At 44.4% G+C, this 16,212-nt stretch overlaps 1 protein-coding gene across 4 annotated transcripts in view; it reads right to left on the bottom strand.

Annotated features, from left to right (window-relative positions):
* Positions 1-16,212, bottom strand: part of MBOAT1 (membrane bound glycerophospholipid O-acyltransferase 1) — a 104,510-nt gene that overhangs the window by 45,960 nt on the left and 42,338 nt on the right. For all 4 annotated transcript variants that reach the window (XM_053920427.2, XM_053920426.2, XM_045199484.3 and 1 more), the window contains 3 exons: positions 9,102-9,247; positions 8,023-8,100; positions 533-628 (listed from right to left, as the gene is read on the bottom strand). In XM_053920427.2, the coding sequence (XP_053776402.1) occupies positions 533-628; positions 8,023-8,100; positions 9,102-9,247 (320 nt within the window). The remainder of the gene's footprint in view (positions 1-532; positions 629-8,022; positions 8,101-9,101; positions 9,248-16,212) is intronic.

Raw genomic sequence — 16,212 nt, 5'->3', positions numbered from 1 at the left:
GAGAGGCTGGGGCAGCCAGGGGACACTCAAGAGGGTAAGGGAGCGGCTATGTATCAGCTAGTATGGAAGAATTTCTGTGTTAGTGACAGAGAGATAAACACCAACTTGACGTTAAAGGCTTTAGAATAGGGGCCAGCAAACTTTTACTGTAAAGAGCAAGATAGCAAATATTTTAGGCTTTGCGTCTCATATGGTTTCTGTCACGACCACTCAACTCTACCACCATCGTGCAAAAGCAGCCAGAGATGATGTAAATGAGTAAGTGCCTGGCTGTGTTCCAACGTAACTACAAAAGCAGGTGCTGGGCCAGATGCTGCCCATGAGCCATCGTCTGCAGCCCCTGCCTGACAGCACGAAGGGGCTCACAGTCCTACAGGCAACCAGGTCTTCACTCTCCCCTCATTAGCACCGTCACACAAACAGATTTAACCGGGCACCCGTGATTCTGATGTGTGCACTTGGTCCTTACAGACCCCAAGAGAGGGAGTCAAAGCCAGCAGTCAGAAGGCCCCCCGCAAATGAAGACACTCACCCAGAAAAATCCGTAGTGAGAACCCCATAGTGGAAGATGGATACTCTGCTGACATGGCACATCGTCAGGTAACCCATCGCTACCACAAAGGAGTACCTGAAACCAAAAACGCACAGGATCTGGTAATTATGCACTACGAGAATGCACTCAAGCAGTTTCCTCCTCTTCCTCCCTCTCACCCCCTCACTCACAATGTCACAAAGTCCTGTCTGGTCTGTGTACATCCCGGTGCCCCCCAACCCCCACTGCTCTGAGCCCTACATCTTGTCTCGCCGGGACCCCTGCAGTTCTCAACTTTGGCAGCATAACGGAATCAGGTGGGGGACCCTGACAAACCATGGATGCCGGGGCCCGCCCCAGGGGTTCATGGTTAATCAGTACAGCGTGCGCAGGGCGGGTGTGATTCCAACACAGCTGCGGCTGCGAACCACTCACCTGTGAGATCTTGCCCTCAGAGTCTCCCCTTCACCAACCATCACTTTTACACAATGACCTTTGTAAATAAAAATCATCGTGTGCCCACCTCACTTTTCCTGAAACACTTTGTTCTCTTGGCTTCGATTCTCCTTGTTTTCTTCACACCTCTTTGCTTAATTCTTCCAAGGCTCTTGCTCGGCCCATCTTTTTCCACCTATTCCTTAGGTGTTAACATTCCCAGTGCTCTGCCCACCCACGCCTGAGACTTACCACCTACTCCATATCACCCCATATCACCACCCTGCAGTATAACCAGCAACACACACACACACACACACACACACACACACACACACACCTGCCACTCAGAACATTCATCAACGCGTAATTATTCATATGTGATAATCTCATTAACTGTCTGCCTAGCTGGACTGAACACTCCACTGAGGCAAGGATGACAAGTGTGCTCTGTTCGTTATAGCCACCTACTGTCTGTTGAATGAACAGCTAACTAAGTAACAGTTACTTGTCTTAAAAGTCTCCAAAGGGTCTCACTGTCTAGTCGCATGAAAACTCCTGAACACAGCATGCAAGCTGCTTCCCACAGTAAGCTCTACCTCGCCTTTCTGCTCTCATCTCCGGCCATTCTCCGCATCCACCATGAGTTCCAACTCCACCGGATTGCTCACACCCCGTGATTACGTCCTGCATTTTTAGGCCAGACATCTTTCGGCAAGCTCCTTCCTCTGTCTGCAACTCCTTTCTCCATCCTAGCATCTGTCTGGGGTTGTCTATCTATCAGTTAAGCCTCAGCTCCAATGCCACCTGGCTTGGTCTCATCCCATTCATCCATGCCGTCCCCACTCCCAGCGCATTGCCTGTATTTCTCTAGGGCTACATACTAGCATACATAATTATAATCTTAAAACTCTAAGTGTTAATTTCCCTAACTCACTGTGACCTTGACCATCCCAACCTTTGACCTAACATATAAGAGAGGTTAACTGACTGTTAGTTGAAATGAATACATTAAACATTTTAAATGATTCAGGAACCCATCAGAAACATGCATTCAGAAGGTATAAATTTTAAACATGTATATTCATTCTGATATTAAATTATCTTGAAACACACAAATTCACATTAAAAGAACTCATGAATAGTAAATAGTAGGAATAATAAAAATCCATTTGGTAGCAAGGGAGAGCCAGAGAAGGAGTGCAAAGAGGTTCTACACACTCCAACACACCATATAAAACATAAAAGTTTACACGCTCTTTACCATCATTTGCAATCAGATTTCCCCCTACCCTGGGTTCATCCTTAACCCTTTCCAAACCAGAAGGCGGTGAACAAAGCAAACAACTAAGAAAAAACCAACTCCCTTCAGCTGACACAGAAGCTGAAATAGGAGTCAGGCCGGTTTGCCTCCAGCACACGTTCCCTTTCGCAGCCAGTTCGTGAGGGTCAAGGCAGAAGCACAGAGCACATTCAAAAGACAGGTTCTTCCGGGGCCCTTTCAAAAGCAGCCATGCCTGCTGCTTCCTCTTTCCCCTCAGAAAGAAAAGCAAGTTCTGTGCAATTGTTATAATAAGAGCCAAGTACTGTATCAAGGATGGCGCCAAGTACTGACTGTATCCCAATAAACAGAGCAATGCATTCATGCCCTGAACAAACCTGAAAAATCTAAAGAATCCAGAAGTGGTAGAGAGAGCATGTACTCTGGAGACAGACCAACACGGGTTAAAGTCCCAGCGCTGGTGAAACTAATCTGTGGTGCGAAATGTCAGGACAGTGGCTATTTTAGTAAGGAGGGCTGTGGCAAAGACTGGGACCGGCGTGAGAGTCATATTTGCCTTTCCAACCTGGGCAGTGAGTGCGTGAGTATATTCACTGTGTGCAAACACATCAAACTGGACACCTGTTTACCTCTCTGAGTTTCATTCCCTCATCTCAGGGGAAAAAAAAATCTATGTCCCATTGAGTTGTCCTAGAAAGAATATATTTGCAATAATGATAAATATTAAATACATTAAATGATACACTAAATAATTTTGATATAATTTCAATTTTCTTGAATTTGTTGAGGCTTGTTTTGTGTCCTATCATGTGATCTATCTTTGAAAATATTCCATGTGCATTTGAAAAGAATGTGTATTTTGCTTGTTTGGGATGAAAAGTTCTATATCTATCAATTAAGTCCATTTGATCTAGGATGCTATTCAATGCCACAATGTCCTTGTTGCTATTTTGTTTGGAAGATCTATCTATTATTGACAATGGGGTGTTAAAATCCCCTACTATAATTGTGTTGCTGTCTATATCTTTCTTGAAGTCCTCCAAAATTTTCTTTATGTATTTGGGTGTTCCTATGTTGGGTGCATATATATTTACTATGTTCATGTCTTCTTGATGGATTCTTCCCTTAAGTATTATGTAGTGACCTTCTGGGTCTCTTTTTATGACCTTTGTTTTGAAGTTTATTTTGTCTGATCAAAGTATTGCTACCCGGGAACCAAGATGGCGGCGTAGGTAGACACACTGCGCCTCCTGGCACAACCAGAACTGACAGAGAATCGAACAGCAAGGGGGACCGACACCAAGGAAATAGAAAATAAACATTCATCCAGACCGGTAGGAGGGGCGGAGACGGGCACCGGGGTGGAGAGGACTCGCGTGGCCATGGCGGGACTGAGACTGGCGGAGTGTGGGACAAATGGCGCAGGCAGTCCGAGCACTAGCAGACCCTGCGGCCCCACATTTGCACAGATAAACCCAGAGGGCCGGACTCAGAGTGGCGGAGAGTGGGGCAGGCAGAGTGGCGGGTAGCACCCTGCAGCACCACATTCGCCCACAGATAAACCAGACGAACGGCGGGCAGCGAAGCAGACCGCGAAACCCAGGGCTCCAGCTCGGGGAAATAAAGCCTCAAACCTCTGATTGAAAGTGCCCCTGGGGGTTGGGGCAGCAGCAGGAGAGACTCCCAGCCTCACAGGAGAGGTCGTTGGAGAGACCCACAGGGGCCTAGAGTGTGCACAGGCCCACTTACTCGGGAACCAGCACCAGAGTGGCCCAGTTTGATTGTGGGTATCAGAGTGAAAGATTGAAATCCGGAGGAGAGTAAGGCAGGCGCCATTGCTCCCACTCGGCCCCTCCCCCACGTACAGCGTCACAGCTCAGCGACCAGCATTACCCCGCCCCGGTGAACACCTAAGGCTCCGCCCCTTAAAGTAACAGATGCGCCAAGACAAACAAACAAAAAAATGGCCCAAATGACAGAACACTTCAAAGCTCCAGAAAAAATACAACTAAGCGACGAAGAGATAGCCAACCTATCGGATGCACAGTTCAAAGCACTGGTTATCAATATGCTCACAGACTTGGTTGAATCTGTTCGAAAAACAGATGAAAAAATGAAGCCTATGCTAAGAGAAACAAAGGAAAATGTACAGGGAACCAATAGTGATGAGAAGGAAACTGGGACTCAAATCAATGGTATGGACCAGAAGGAAGAAATAAACATCCAACCAGAAAAGAATGAAGAAACAAGAACTTGGAAAAATGAGGAGAGGCTTAGGAACCTCCAGGACACCTTGAAACGTTCCAACATCCGAATTATAGGGGTGCCAGAAGGAGAAGAGGAAGAACACAAAATTGAAAACTTATTTGAACAAATAAGGGAGAACTTCCCTAATCTGGCAAAGGAAATAGACTTCCAGGAAGTCCAGGAAGCTCAGAGAGTCCCAAAGAAGCTGGACCCAAGGAGGAACACACCAAGGCACATCATAATTACATTACCCAAGATTAAACGCAAGGACCTACATCCAAGATTACTGTATCCAGCAAAGCTACCACTTAGAATGGAAGGGAAGATAAAGTGCTTCTCAGATAAGGTCAAGTTAAAGAAGCTCATCATCACCAAGCCCTTATTATATGAAATGTTAAAGGGAGTTACCTAAGAAAAAGAAGATCAAAAATAGGAACAGTAAAAATGACAGCAAACTCACAGTTATTAACGACCACACCTAAAACAAAAACGAGAGCAAACTAGGCAAACAACTAGAACATGAGGGTTGTCAATAAGGGAGTGGGAGGGGGAGAGGGGGGTAAAGGTACAGAGAATAAGTAGCATAGATGATAGGTGGAAAATAGACAGGGGGAGGGTAAAAATAGTGTAGGAAATGTAGAAGCCAAAGAACTTATAAGTATGACCCATGGACATGAACTATGGGGGGGGGGGGAATGTGGGAGGGAGGGGGGTGGGAAGGATGGAGTGGAGTGGGGGGGGAAATGGGACAACTGTAATAGCATAATCAATAAATATATTTAAAAAATAAATAAATAAATAAATAAAAAATGAAAAAAAAAAGTATTGCTACCCCGGCTTTTTTTCCCTGTTCATTTGCTTGGAATATTTTTTTCCAACCCTTCATTTTCAGTGTGTGTAGGTCTTTTGGAACTGGAGAGCATTACGCTAATTGAAATAAGCCAGACGGTAAAAGACAAATACCACATGATCTCACCTATAAGTGGAACCTAATCAACAAAACAAACAAGCAAGAAAAATAGAACTAGAGACATGGAAATGAAGAACAAACTGACAGTGATCAGAGGGGAGGGGAGGGGGTAACGTGGGAAAGAAGGGGAGGGGCCATCAAGGAACAAGTATAAAGGACCCATGGATGAAGACAGCAGGGTGAGGGGGAAGACTGAATGTGGGAGGTGGCGGGGGGTAGGGCAGGGGAGAGTAATGGGGGAAAACGGGGACAACTGTAACTGAACATCAACAAAAACAAAAATAAAAGAAATAAAAATAAATGATACTCTAAATAGGAGTTTACATATTAAAAAAAATGAAACCTAATATATTTCAAAGATCTTGGCCTGGCACTTGGCACAAAGCAGGTACTCTGAAACTGGCCTCTGTCCTGGGAGATACGAACTATATTCTGCTCCAGTTGTTCCCATGTGGTAAATTAATGCTCATGACTTCTGCCCAACACAGCGGTTTGGGAAGGAGACAGGTGCTACCCCAGGGCCTCTCTAGTCAAATCCCGAATAACAACGGTCAGTCCAGAAAGGGATCAGTTCCATGTGGCGGCACTCACTCACCTTCCTCTCCTCTCCCCTACCATATGAGAGAATCATTAAAACTGGCTCAGTAAAGAGAAGAGGACAATTCACAAAAAATCATGAAATCCTGGTCTTGAAGAGAACTTAAGTTCAAAATACCACAAACCCCACATTTGATAGGGGGGAAATCTGATGCGTGGAGAAGCTGCGTCACTCGTCTGAACTCACAGCTAGAAAGAGCCAGGTTTCCTGACCGCGGTCTCCTGCTCTTTCCCGCATCAGTAGGAAACAACGCTATCCTCTGAGAACTAACCACTCCCTGCTTCAGCAGTACTGGCAACCACACAAGCAAAGAAAGAGGGAAAATCTTTTTCTGGCATCCTTTCTTTTTGGTCTTATGACACAGCCCTCTGCTACCACAATATTACTGCCTGTCTGCAAAGTTCCACTCTGCCAAGGCTGGAGTCTCCCATCCCTGGCCGGGGACTAACGCAGAGATCCTCAGGGGGGCCTGGCACAGGATTAGTGTGCACGTAAGTTCTTCACCCTCTGAAGAAGGGACCACACCCCATCAGCAGCTTACAAGTGTGGGCAGAGCTGACAAATTACAGTTTATAAGGAAATGTCCTACAGAGATGGAACAACAATTTTATTAATCATTTCATTGTTTCCAAAACCAAGTTTGGAAAAAGCCAGCTATTTTCACCCTATTTTTTAAAAAAAGCATTTTGTCATAATACAAAGCATGTCCAAAACCCATTCTTTCCAAATTAGAAATATGGTTTCCCATTTCCCCTCTGAACGAATGGCATGCTCTCCCTCAAGAAGGGCACTTAGAAGGGAGATGATTAGGATTGAAATTTCCAGAGCTCATTTGGATGCTAAGTTGGATAACTATAAATTTAAAGCATGAGAAAATATTTTCCCTTGAAAACCAGAAATTTATCTGAAGTCATTACAGGACCATACACTGAAAAGTTAAACTTCAATGACTTTAAGAAGGAAAACCATTGTGCTAATAATCTTACTAACCAAAGAGCTTTTCGAAGCCGAAATGAGGCATCTGCTTCTTCAGAGACACCGTCAGAAAAGTCTTAGTCACTCATTCCATAAATATTTATTGAGGCTGTACTTGCACCAGGCTTTGCTCCAGGCTCTGAGGATACAACAGTGAGTGAGAGAGAAAGGTCTGTGTTTTCACAGAACTCACATTCCAGTGTCACTGATGGGCAGACCTAGTGCTGCGGTTTCAGAAAGACCCTGGAAACAGAGCCAATGCAGACGAGATGCCCCAGCCACCTTAACTGATGGTCTAAGCAAGTAGCCTCAAAGTGGAATGAAATTACTTCTGTACTTCGAAATCAAAATATCATAACAAAAATATTTCTTCTTCCTTCAACAGTTTCAGTACACACAGTTAAAGTAGACAAAGTTCTGACAATTACATGTGTACCAAGAAAACCACAGCCAAATTCAAGATAACAGACATACATGTCTATCACCCCCAAGTGTCTTCCTGCCTCTTTGGGATCCCTGTCAACCCCCTGTACCACCCGCCCCCAGGGACCTCTGATCTGATTTCTGTCGCTGTAGATTAGTTTGCCTTCTGGAGAACAGGATTTGTGTGGCTTCCTTCACTCAGCACATTTACTCGAGATTCACCCATGTCATTGTGTGGATCAGTCATTCATTCCTTTTTGTTGCTGAGTAGTATTCCATGGTGGGGACCATTTGGGTTATTTCCAGTCTGGGGCGAACACAAATAGAGCTGCCTAATTCTAATATAGTGTCTTTCACCTGAGACCCAAATTGTACCCCACCTTTTTTGTAAAGCTTTCTCTAAAGACTCCCAACATTTACATCTCCCTGCCTCTCCTGATATCCCAGAGAACCTAGGGTTTGCCACGTGTGGCATATGGAAAGGGTATTCCTTCCCCTGGAAACACACTTCAAGGGTCATGAATAACCTCCCCTTGCATTGTTCATCCCCATGGTCTTACCTGTGAATATTGGATACGCTGGCCGTGACCATGATTCCATAGCACACTAACACCAGCACAAACAGATGGGCAGAGTACCTTTAAGACACGTGAGGGGGAGGAAAACAATGAATGTATTTCATATTAACATACTTATTGGCCACCCATACTGATACTCCACCTGCACCCCACCAAAAAGCAAGTGACTAGTTAACTCATGTTTATGTAAAAGGAAATAAATCAAGTATTTTTGTCCTGTAGAATTAAGCACTTTAGCTTGAAGTGATACTAGGAAGTCACGGCTCTACCCGCCAGTTGCATCCCCGGTAATGTCAGGAATGACGCACGGGGTGCTTACACCTCTTCACAGACACGACTGAGCGTCTGGCAGAGGGTTCTTTCTTTCTTCAGGACTTTTTTTTTTTTTTTTAATTTTAAAGCACCAGGACCACTAAGCTGTTCCAGATACCATGACCCTTACCTGTCTGGGTGGCTGATTCAAAATACTCATCAATCTTGCTCAAATTTTATTTGAAAGAATAAGAGCAGCATTCTAGTGCCCTTAACAAATTCACAAAGTTCCTTAAGTTATACTTCTAGAAATGTGGGTTCCTAAAGCTTCTTCCTCAAAGAGTGCCACTCCCAGGGTACTAACCCACTTACCCAGCAGAGAAAGGTCTACTCTACACGCCCGCTTTGTTCGAGAATGACTCCCGGGCCCTAAGACCAGCACTGCAACTACCGCTTTACTCCACGTGCAGCACAAACACCCACTCCTCCAGCAGTGACGTGAGAACAAAACCTGTGTCCGCGACATTTAGGGATACTTCCTTGTCGGGAAAATGAAACCTTGTAAAAATCCATTTACATGACCCAGGAGAGACCAAAACAGGGCAACTTCAAGAAAAATTCACCAACTGACTTTAAATGGGTAGTCAAATTTATTGATTCCAGGTTCTTACAGTAACTGTAAATTTCTTCAACATCCCCATTATTCTAAGTACATATATACTTCTTTCCTCAGAACCTGGGAAAGGCCAAGAATACTGCCACAAAACACCCCGATGATAACTATTAGAATTGATGAGGCTCCTACTCACCAGCCGAAACAAAAGATGACAAAATAGATGCCAAAAATGGTGGCGAATGAGTGCCGGGCCAAGGGACTGGTTTTACCAGGACTCAAGTAGATGCGAAACCAGAAAGCAGCACATAAAGCAACGAGCTGGCAAGCCACGAAATTCACCTGTAGGGAAAAGAGGAGACAGAAAAAAACCTTTATTGTTGGGCCTGTGGGAGAATGTTCCTGACGTGTTTCAGATTCCCACGTCAAGGTGCATCGCAGACTGGGCCTTTTCCTCAGCAGTGTTCATCTGGAGGAGGAGCGGGAGACTGTGGAGGAGAACCGTGCCCTCCTCACCTGCTTCAAGAAGCGAGCAGCCCAAAACAGGCAGACCTGGTTTCATTGAGCTTCTCTATATTGCGCTTCCCAGGTGCTCATTTTTTACAAAATGAAAGCAAGACCCTCCACCAGCAAAAAATCATGCCACACTTAATGGCCATACTCATGTTATTACAGTGGTCTGGAACCAAACCTGAAATATCTCCTGTACTTCCTTTTTCAATTCTTTAAGACTAGCCAAGGTTGCTTTCCCACCCACAAAATATTAGTTAATGTAAACCCTTTAGGTGACTGTGAGGTCAGTTTGCTGGGTCTCTTCCCACCGACCCCAGCACTATCCTAAGATAAAGAATATGTTCTTTAAGAGATGCAAATGAATCAGATAAAAGAGGCCTCCCTCAATCAGGTATCTAAGAAATCAAATGCTTCTTCAAAGTAATCATCACCTGTTTTATGACTCTAATTTTTCTCATTTTAAATTAACAGCCAATAAGCAAGAGTGCTGCTCACATTCAGGTGTGGCACTAAAGGCCGAAAAAAGCAATAGCCCTGCACTTTCAATGTCAATGCTGTCCAATTACGCCAAGTTGGCACCAAACTTCCTTAGAAAAACCCGTGATCTATCTCTCAAAAATCTTTTCCCTAAAAGAAAATATAAGATAATTCCCTGACACCCATAGGAAAGACCAACTGACTTAACACAAAATCAAAATACATTAAGTGATATAACAGCCAATGAAAACTGGAAAAGCTGTTTAATCTTTTCAGAGTATTCCAAATGAAAACTTCAGCATCAATTTGTTTTTAGGGGACACTTAATTGAAAAGGGATTGAGAATACAAATACCTGAATAGACCCTCAGCTTCAGCCTGAGCAGCTTTTCACGCTATAAAAAGCTGCAGCTGTAAAATTCACGAGGGCTGGGCTGCAAGGTCGCACCAGAGGTGGCAGACATCACCTCCCCTGAGGTCATTTTGGTTTCCCAATGAAAAACAAGAATACTTTGGACCCCTTCTGATTCACAGAAAATAATACTTTCCAAGGAGTTTTGTTCTTTTTTAAAAATGGGCTGTACTGTTTCCCCTCCATTTGGAGCTCATTCTTCATCAGTCTTCCCAAAAACCTATTTCCCTTACTGCCCACCCTTACTTCATACCCTGAAAGGCACAGAGGAGTTGAGCTATGAGCCTATCCTGCATAATTTTAGTCATATCTTTTTATATAGCCTAAATGCACAATCATGAACACACACACAAAAAAAAACCAGACAGAAAAATAACCAACTGAACAAGTTTCAAAATGTAAAGGAATCGGCAAATGGCAAGTCAAAGTATTGATCTTCTGTAGGTCATCAATCACATGTTCTTTCATTCTCTCACCCAGGGTCCAGCCTGCAGCCACAGCAGAATACAGTGACTGAGGAAAGTACCAAGGGAAAATTGGCTCCATTCCTTTTCAGTGGCCAGTAATTATCGACCGTCCCTAAACCTGATTATAGAGCAGTGGTTCTCAAGAGGATAGTCCCTGAACCACCAGCGGGAGCATCCGCCTGGAAACATGTCTGTTAGAAATGCAAATTTTCAGGACCCACCTAAGACCAACCAAGTTAGACATCCCACGGATAGGTGCAACAACCTGTGTTTTAACAGCATTCCCTCGAGTAACTGTAATGTACGCTCAAGTTTGAGAAGCACTGGAATAGAGGAGAAAGAAGGCGTGTCCCTGCCATCAGGACCATGTGATCTAACTGGAGAAAGAACACAAGTGATTGTAAATTAATATGACAATGACGTTCTGTGAACTTTCTACATTATATGTCCTTCAGATTCTAAGTATAAGGAGGGGTAAGAGTCAGGGGGACAATAAGAAATACTGTTGAAACAGATAAGGTTGAGGGGGAGTTAAAGACACTAAAAATACTGCTGCCTGGGTCCTCTCCCCAATACTTCTGACTCCACAGGCCTGACATCGGGCCTCTTCAACACATTCAGCGGATTCTACTATGCAGGCAAGATGGAGACCTCCTAGTCTGGAAGTATGTATAAAGACAGAGACCTACAGAGGCAGCCGCAAGAAAGTGGGCTTTCCCAGAATGAAGGAAATCACAAATAAAGGAGGGGGGATTGCACTCTGAAAGCTTTGGGGGAGCAATGAGATGGAACAAGTTTAGGAGTGAGCGAAGCCTGAAGGCCATCACTCGGCCAGCCCAGACTGCCTCAGCCTCCCGAGAGTCTCCCGAACTGCGTTTGCCTTCTGTAAGACCCCTTTAAACCTACCTCTGAGGAAGAGACCGCCTTACCATGGGATGACTACACCTAATCTCATAACCCTAGAGATCAAAGGAAAGGAAAAGAAGAGTCATTGGGTCACTGAAGCAATCTGCCACTTTTTAGTCACCATAATATAATGTGTAGCCAGCTGAATGCCCTAGTGCTGACATTAAGATGTCAGCTGGGCATTTCTTGGTGACTGACTGATTAATTCTGCAAACATCTACTGTTTGACTCTATGTACCAGATGCTGGGGACTGGGGGCAGTGAGCAAGACACTGTGACTACCTTAAGGCAAGGAGAGAAGACTTGCATGCTCTGGGTTTCAATGTCTTCCTTCCTTCTTTCTCTCTTTTTCTTTTTTTCTTTTTTCTTTTTTTTGCATGCCAACAGTATCTTTGTGAGAACTTGTCTCTAATGTCTCTTCCAGTTCAAAGGGTCTATGATTCTAAGATTCTATATCTAACCCAAATCCTTTCCACGGGGAACCATTCCATGCGTGGGAAATGTAGCCCAGCTCCCACTCAGAAAAGCCAGTGGGTGCGAGGTCCAGCACACAGGACCCACACTCACAGACAGGTTCTCCTGTGGGGAATCAGGCCTGCATTGTACCTAGGCTGCTATGAGACTTGCTTCTGCTAAAACTCCCTCACCCTGAATTGAGGCAGCAAATGGTTACTGAGTACCTTTAACTTCCTAAAGTCTGTGCTAAACCTCCCAAGTATGGAGTGTAACCAGTTCAACCACTCCCCCCGCCATCTGTAACATCCTTCTCTTTGAAGTAATTAGCAACATTCTTTCCTTTGTTGTCTGTAAAAGGTAATCACCTACAGTGAACCTGTGCATAGTAAATGAGGACCATCCTCCATGTAATGTGCCCAGAAAAGCAATAAAAGCCTGTCCAGGCAGGGGTTGGGGCCCTCTCTCACTTAGGCCATGCCATCCCTTTTTCTCCACAGGATTTCTGTAGTCCATGTGTATTTCTCCATTGCTGCCACAACACACAGATCCCGCAGCCCAGGATCCACATCACTTGCCTTTAACTGTTCATGGTAAATGCCCAAACCCAAGACTTCATTACGGATTAAAAGCTTCCCCCTATACAGACACAACTCTCTCTGCCACCCTCTACCCAGGAGTGAGTCACGGATGGCTGGCTGAATGTGCCACCGCGAACTGTTCCACAGCAAAAGTGAAAACACACCACAGCACCACTTAACTCTAGCAGAAGGGTTCTCTCCGAATTACTTTCCAATTACCAGATATGCATCTTAAGAGGTACAGGCTGAAGCACAATTAGATACCATTTCACATCCATTAGAATGACTATTATTTAAAAAACATAATAATAAGTGTTGGCAAGGATGTGGAGAAATTAGAACCCTTGTACACTGCTGGTAGGAATGTAAAATGGTACAGCCACTTTGGAAAACAGTATGGCGGTTCTTAAAAAAATTAAAAATATACTTACATATGACTTGGCAATCCCACTTCTGGGTATATATCCCCCAAAATAAAAAAAACAGGATCTTAAGTATTTGTACATCCATGTTCTTAGCAGCATTGTTCACAATAGACAAAAGGTGGAAGCAACCCAAATGTCCATCAGCAGGATGGATAAACAAAACGTGGTATATCCATACAATGGAGTATTAGTCAGCCTTAAAATGAGCAAAACCCTGGCACATGCTACAACACGGATGAACCTTGAAGATAATTCGCTCAGTGAAACAAGTCAGTCCCAAAAGGACAAATAGTGTATAATTCCACTTATATGAGGCACCTAAAATAGTCAAATTCACAGAGACTGAAAGTAGAATGGTGGCCTCCAGTGGAACGGCAGGCGGGGGGAACAGGGTCATAAGTTAGTGGGAGCAGAGTTTCTGTTCTACAAGATGAAGAGTTCTGCAGGTGGATGGTGGTGGCGACTGCACAACACTGGGAATGTACTTGATGCCTCTGAACTTAAGTTTCCATTTTAACCTATGTTTTACCAAAAAAAAAAAAAAATGTTAAGTGCAGGCTGGAGCGTGATACCAATTTCTTTGTGTTTGCTAACCCATGTGAACACTAGCAGCTAACAGAACCTATGACCGAATCTGTGGCCAGGAGTGACCAGCTGCCATAACAACAATTCATACAGGAACAGAATTAGATCTTTGCTCTTTTCCTCTCTCTAAGGGCCAACAAAATTGGAGGCGTTATCTTTTAGAAATACAACCCAAAATGGGTTTGGTTTGATGTATGAGATTTGCTTCCAAATAAGGTTGAAGGGATGGAGAGAGTGGACTGAGTGTAAATCAGTGGTTCTCAGCTGGGGATGGCTTATCCAGCAGGGGACATTTTTGGTTGCCATAACCAGAAAGAGGAGGGGGTGGGGGCTACTGGCATCTAATGGTAGAGGCCAAGGATACTGCTAAATATACTAAAAGGCACAGGAGAGCCTCCCACAGCAAAGAACTTTCCAGCCCAAAGTGTCAGTAGTGCCGAGGTTCAGAAATCCCAGTATGGATGAACTAAGTTGGCCACCAGTTGGAAACTGTTGAAGATGAGTGCTGGGCACATGAAAGTTCACTTTGTGTATGTTTGAATTTTCCCATAATAAACAGGTTTTTAAAGTTACACAACTCTAGGAAGACAGCAAATCACTGGCCTGAGATGTTACAGATATTACCCTCTTTACCCACATCAGAGAAACCCCTGAGTTAGGGAGATAACATATACGAGCATAGAAACGAAACAAACAATAAAGAGACCATTTCTTCCTAAATAGAAAAAGAACCACCTTTTATGAAATGATCGAACTTCCATAAGAAGAGAATCAAATTATAACAATTACAAGGAAAAAGACCTAACTTCAATAATCAAATTAAGTACCACGATCTTCCCATCCCATGCCTGGCAACAGACCCAGCAGTTACCTGCAGAGTCAACAGCCCGAACTGCCCGCTGCGAGACCCCGCGCCACCACTTACGGTTGAAGAATTACACAAGCTCACTGCATCTTGGCTCCTGGTGTATGTGATGGAGGTGATAACAGTAGTACTACCTCACAGGGTTGTGACAAGCCACTAAATAAGTTAATACGTTAAGGTCACTTGATCAGTGCCTGCCACTGATAAGCATTTGCTATTAATGTTATTCTACATCCACTAGATTGATACATAAGTTGTGCATAGAATACTGGCAATATGCAGCGACTAGGGTGGAGCTGTTGAGAACCGGCTCCCGTCCCCTCCCGGCCCACCTTGGACGGCTGCCAGAGTTTCCCAAGTGTCCCTCCCCAGGGAGGGCCAATGCAGTTGGGATAAGGCCAATCTCTGGGTTTTCCAGCTCCTGAGTGGAGTTTTAGAGACTTTACCTAAAGCACAGCTAAATCTGAAAGTTAAAGCAGTCTCTGGAAATGTAGGAAAGACATTTTTCTTTTTAATTCTAAAAACTTGTCTTTATAGATCAAGAGCAAAGCTGACAAATTCAAAGCATAGAGTTTCGACCATTATCATGGAGGGAAGAAAAGCTCTTAATGATGGAAGGGGTAGTTTTCTGCACAAAAATCAACAAAGGGTTTGGCCAGTGAGCTGCAGGAGGGACCAGGGCAGGACTGGTGCTGAGACCTGTGGGGGGAGAGGTGAGAATGGTGCCCGGCTTCTCAGAAGGCAGCCCAGGGAGCCGGCCAACCCTGTGGAGAAGCACTGCTTCCAGAAGGCTGGGTGACCAAGTATACAGACCCGAGGCACCACCCACGCCCCTCTCCCAGGCTCTGGGTACAGCAGAGAGGCCAGCAGAAAGCCAGCAGGCCTGAGAAGGTCCTGACGTTAGACCGAGGAGAACGTTGAGTGTGAACCTACCACATGGAGCCATGGAAGGGACTGCAGGGAACGTCAGGTGATGCGGCGTCAAGAGACCAGCGTCCTAGACAACAGCAGGCTCCCCTGGGCAGAGGCCAGCGGGGCCCCAGGGCACAGGGACCTGACGCCCTCACCTAGGCCACGAAGGTCTGTAGACTCCTCAGGGAAGAGCTCATTCACAGATACAGAGGTAGACAAACTAATGTAACCACTCTCAGATAGGAGGTGAGCTGCCTAAAATTAGCTTGAACTCTAAATTAAGTTTAGTAGGAAGACATTAAAGTTACTTTTTGGGGGGATATCTATGTCTGTGACTAAATTTTAAACCCACTATTGTTGCCACTATTGGAAATGTACACAAAAATTGTGTATCATACAAAAAACACTCACTTCAGTATTATTTCTAGTAGCAAGAAGAAGAAAGCCGAAAGTTCAACAATCAGTAGGACACCAGTTAACACGTGAACAACTGAAGGACATACCCTGCGTTATAACCCTTTGAAAGGGACGAGGTCATATTCGCTGTCGGCTGTACTTTTGACTGATTCGTGGAAATGTACTCACTGAAGCTAAATGCTGAGAGAATATTAAGGCCTTATTTACAAGACAAAATGAAGTAAAATCTACCTAAATATGGGACAAGATAGGAATAGTAATTAATGGTAAACTCTTTAAAGATAATAGTATTAAA

This window comes from Desmodus rotundus, chromosome 3 (genome assembly GCF_022682495.2).
Source record: "Desmodus rotundus isolate HL8 chromosome 3, HLdesRot8A.1, whole genome shotgun sequence".
NCBI classification, from domain to species: domain Eukaryota; kingdom Metazoa; phylum Chordata; class Mammalia; order Chiroptera; family Phyllostomidae; genus Desmodus; species Desmodus rotundus.
This window is presented reverse-complemented; position numbering and strand designations above follow the sequence as displayed.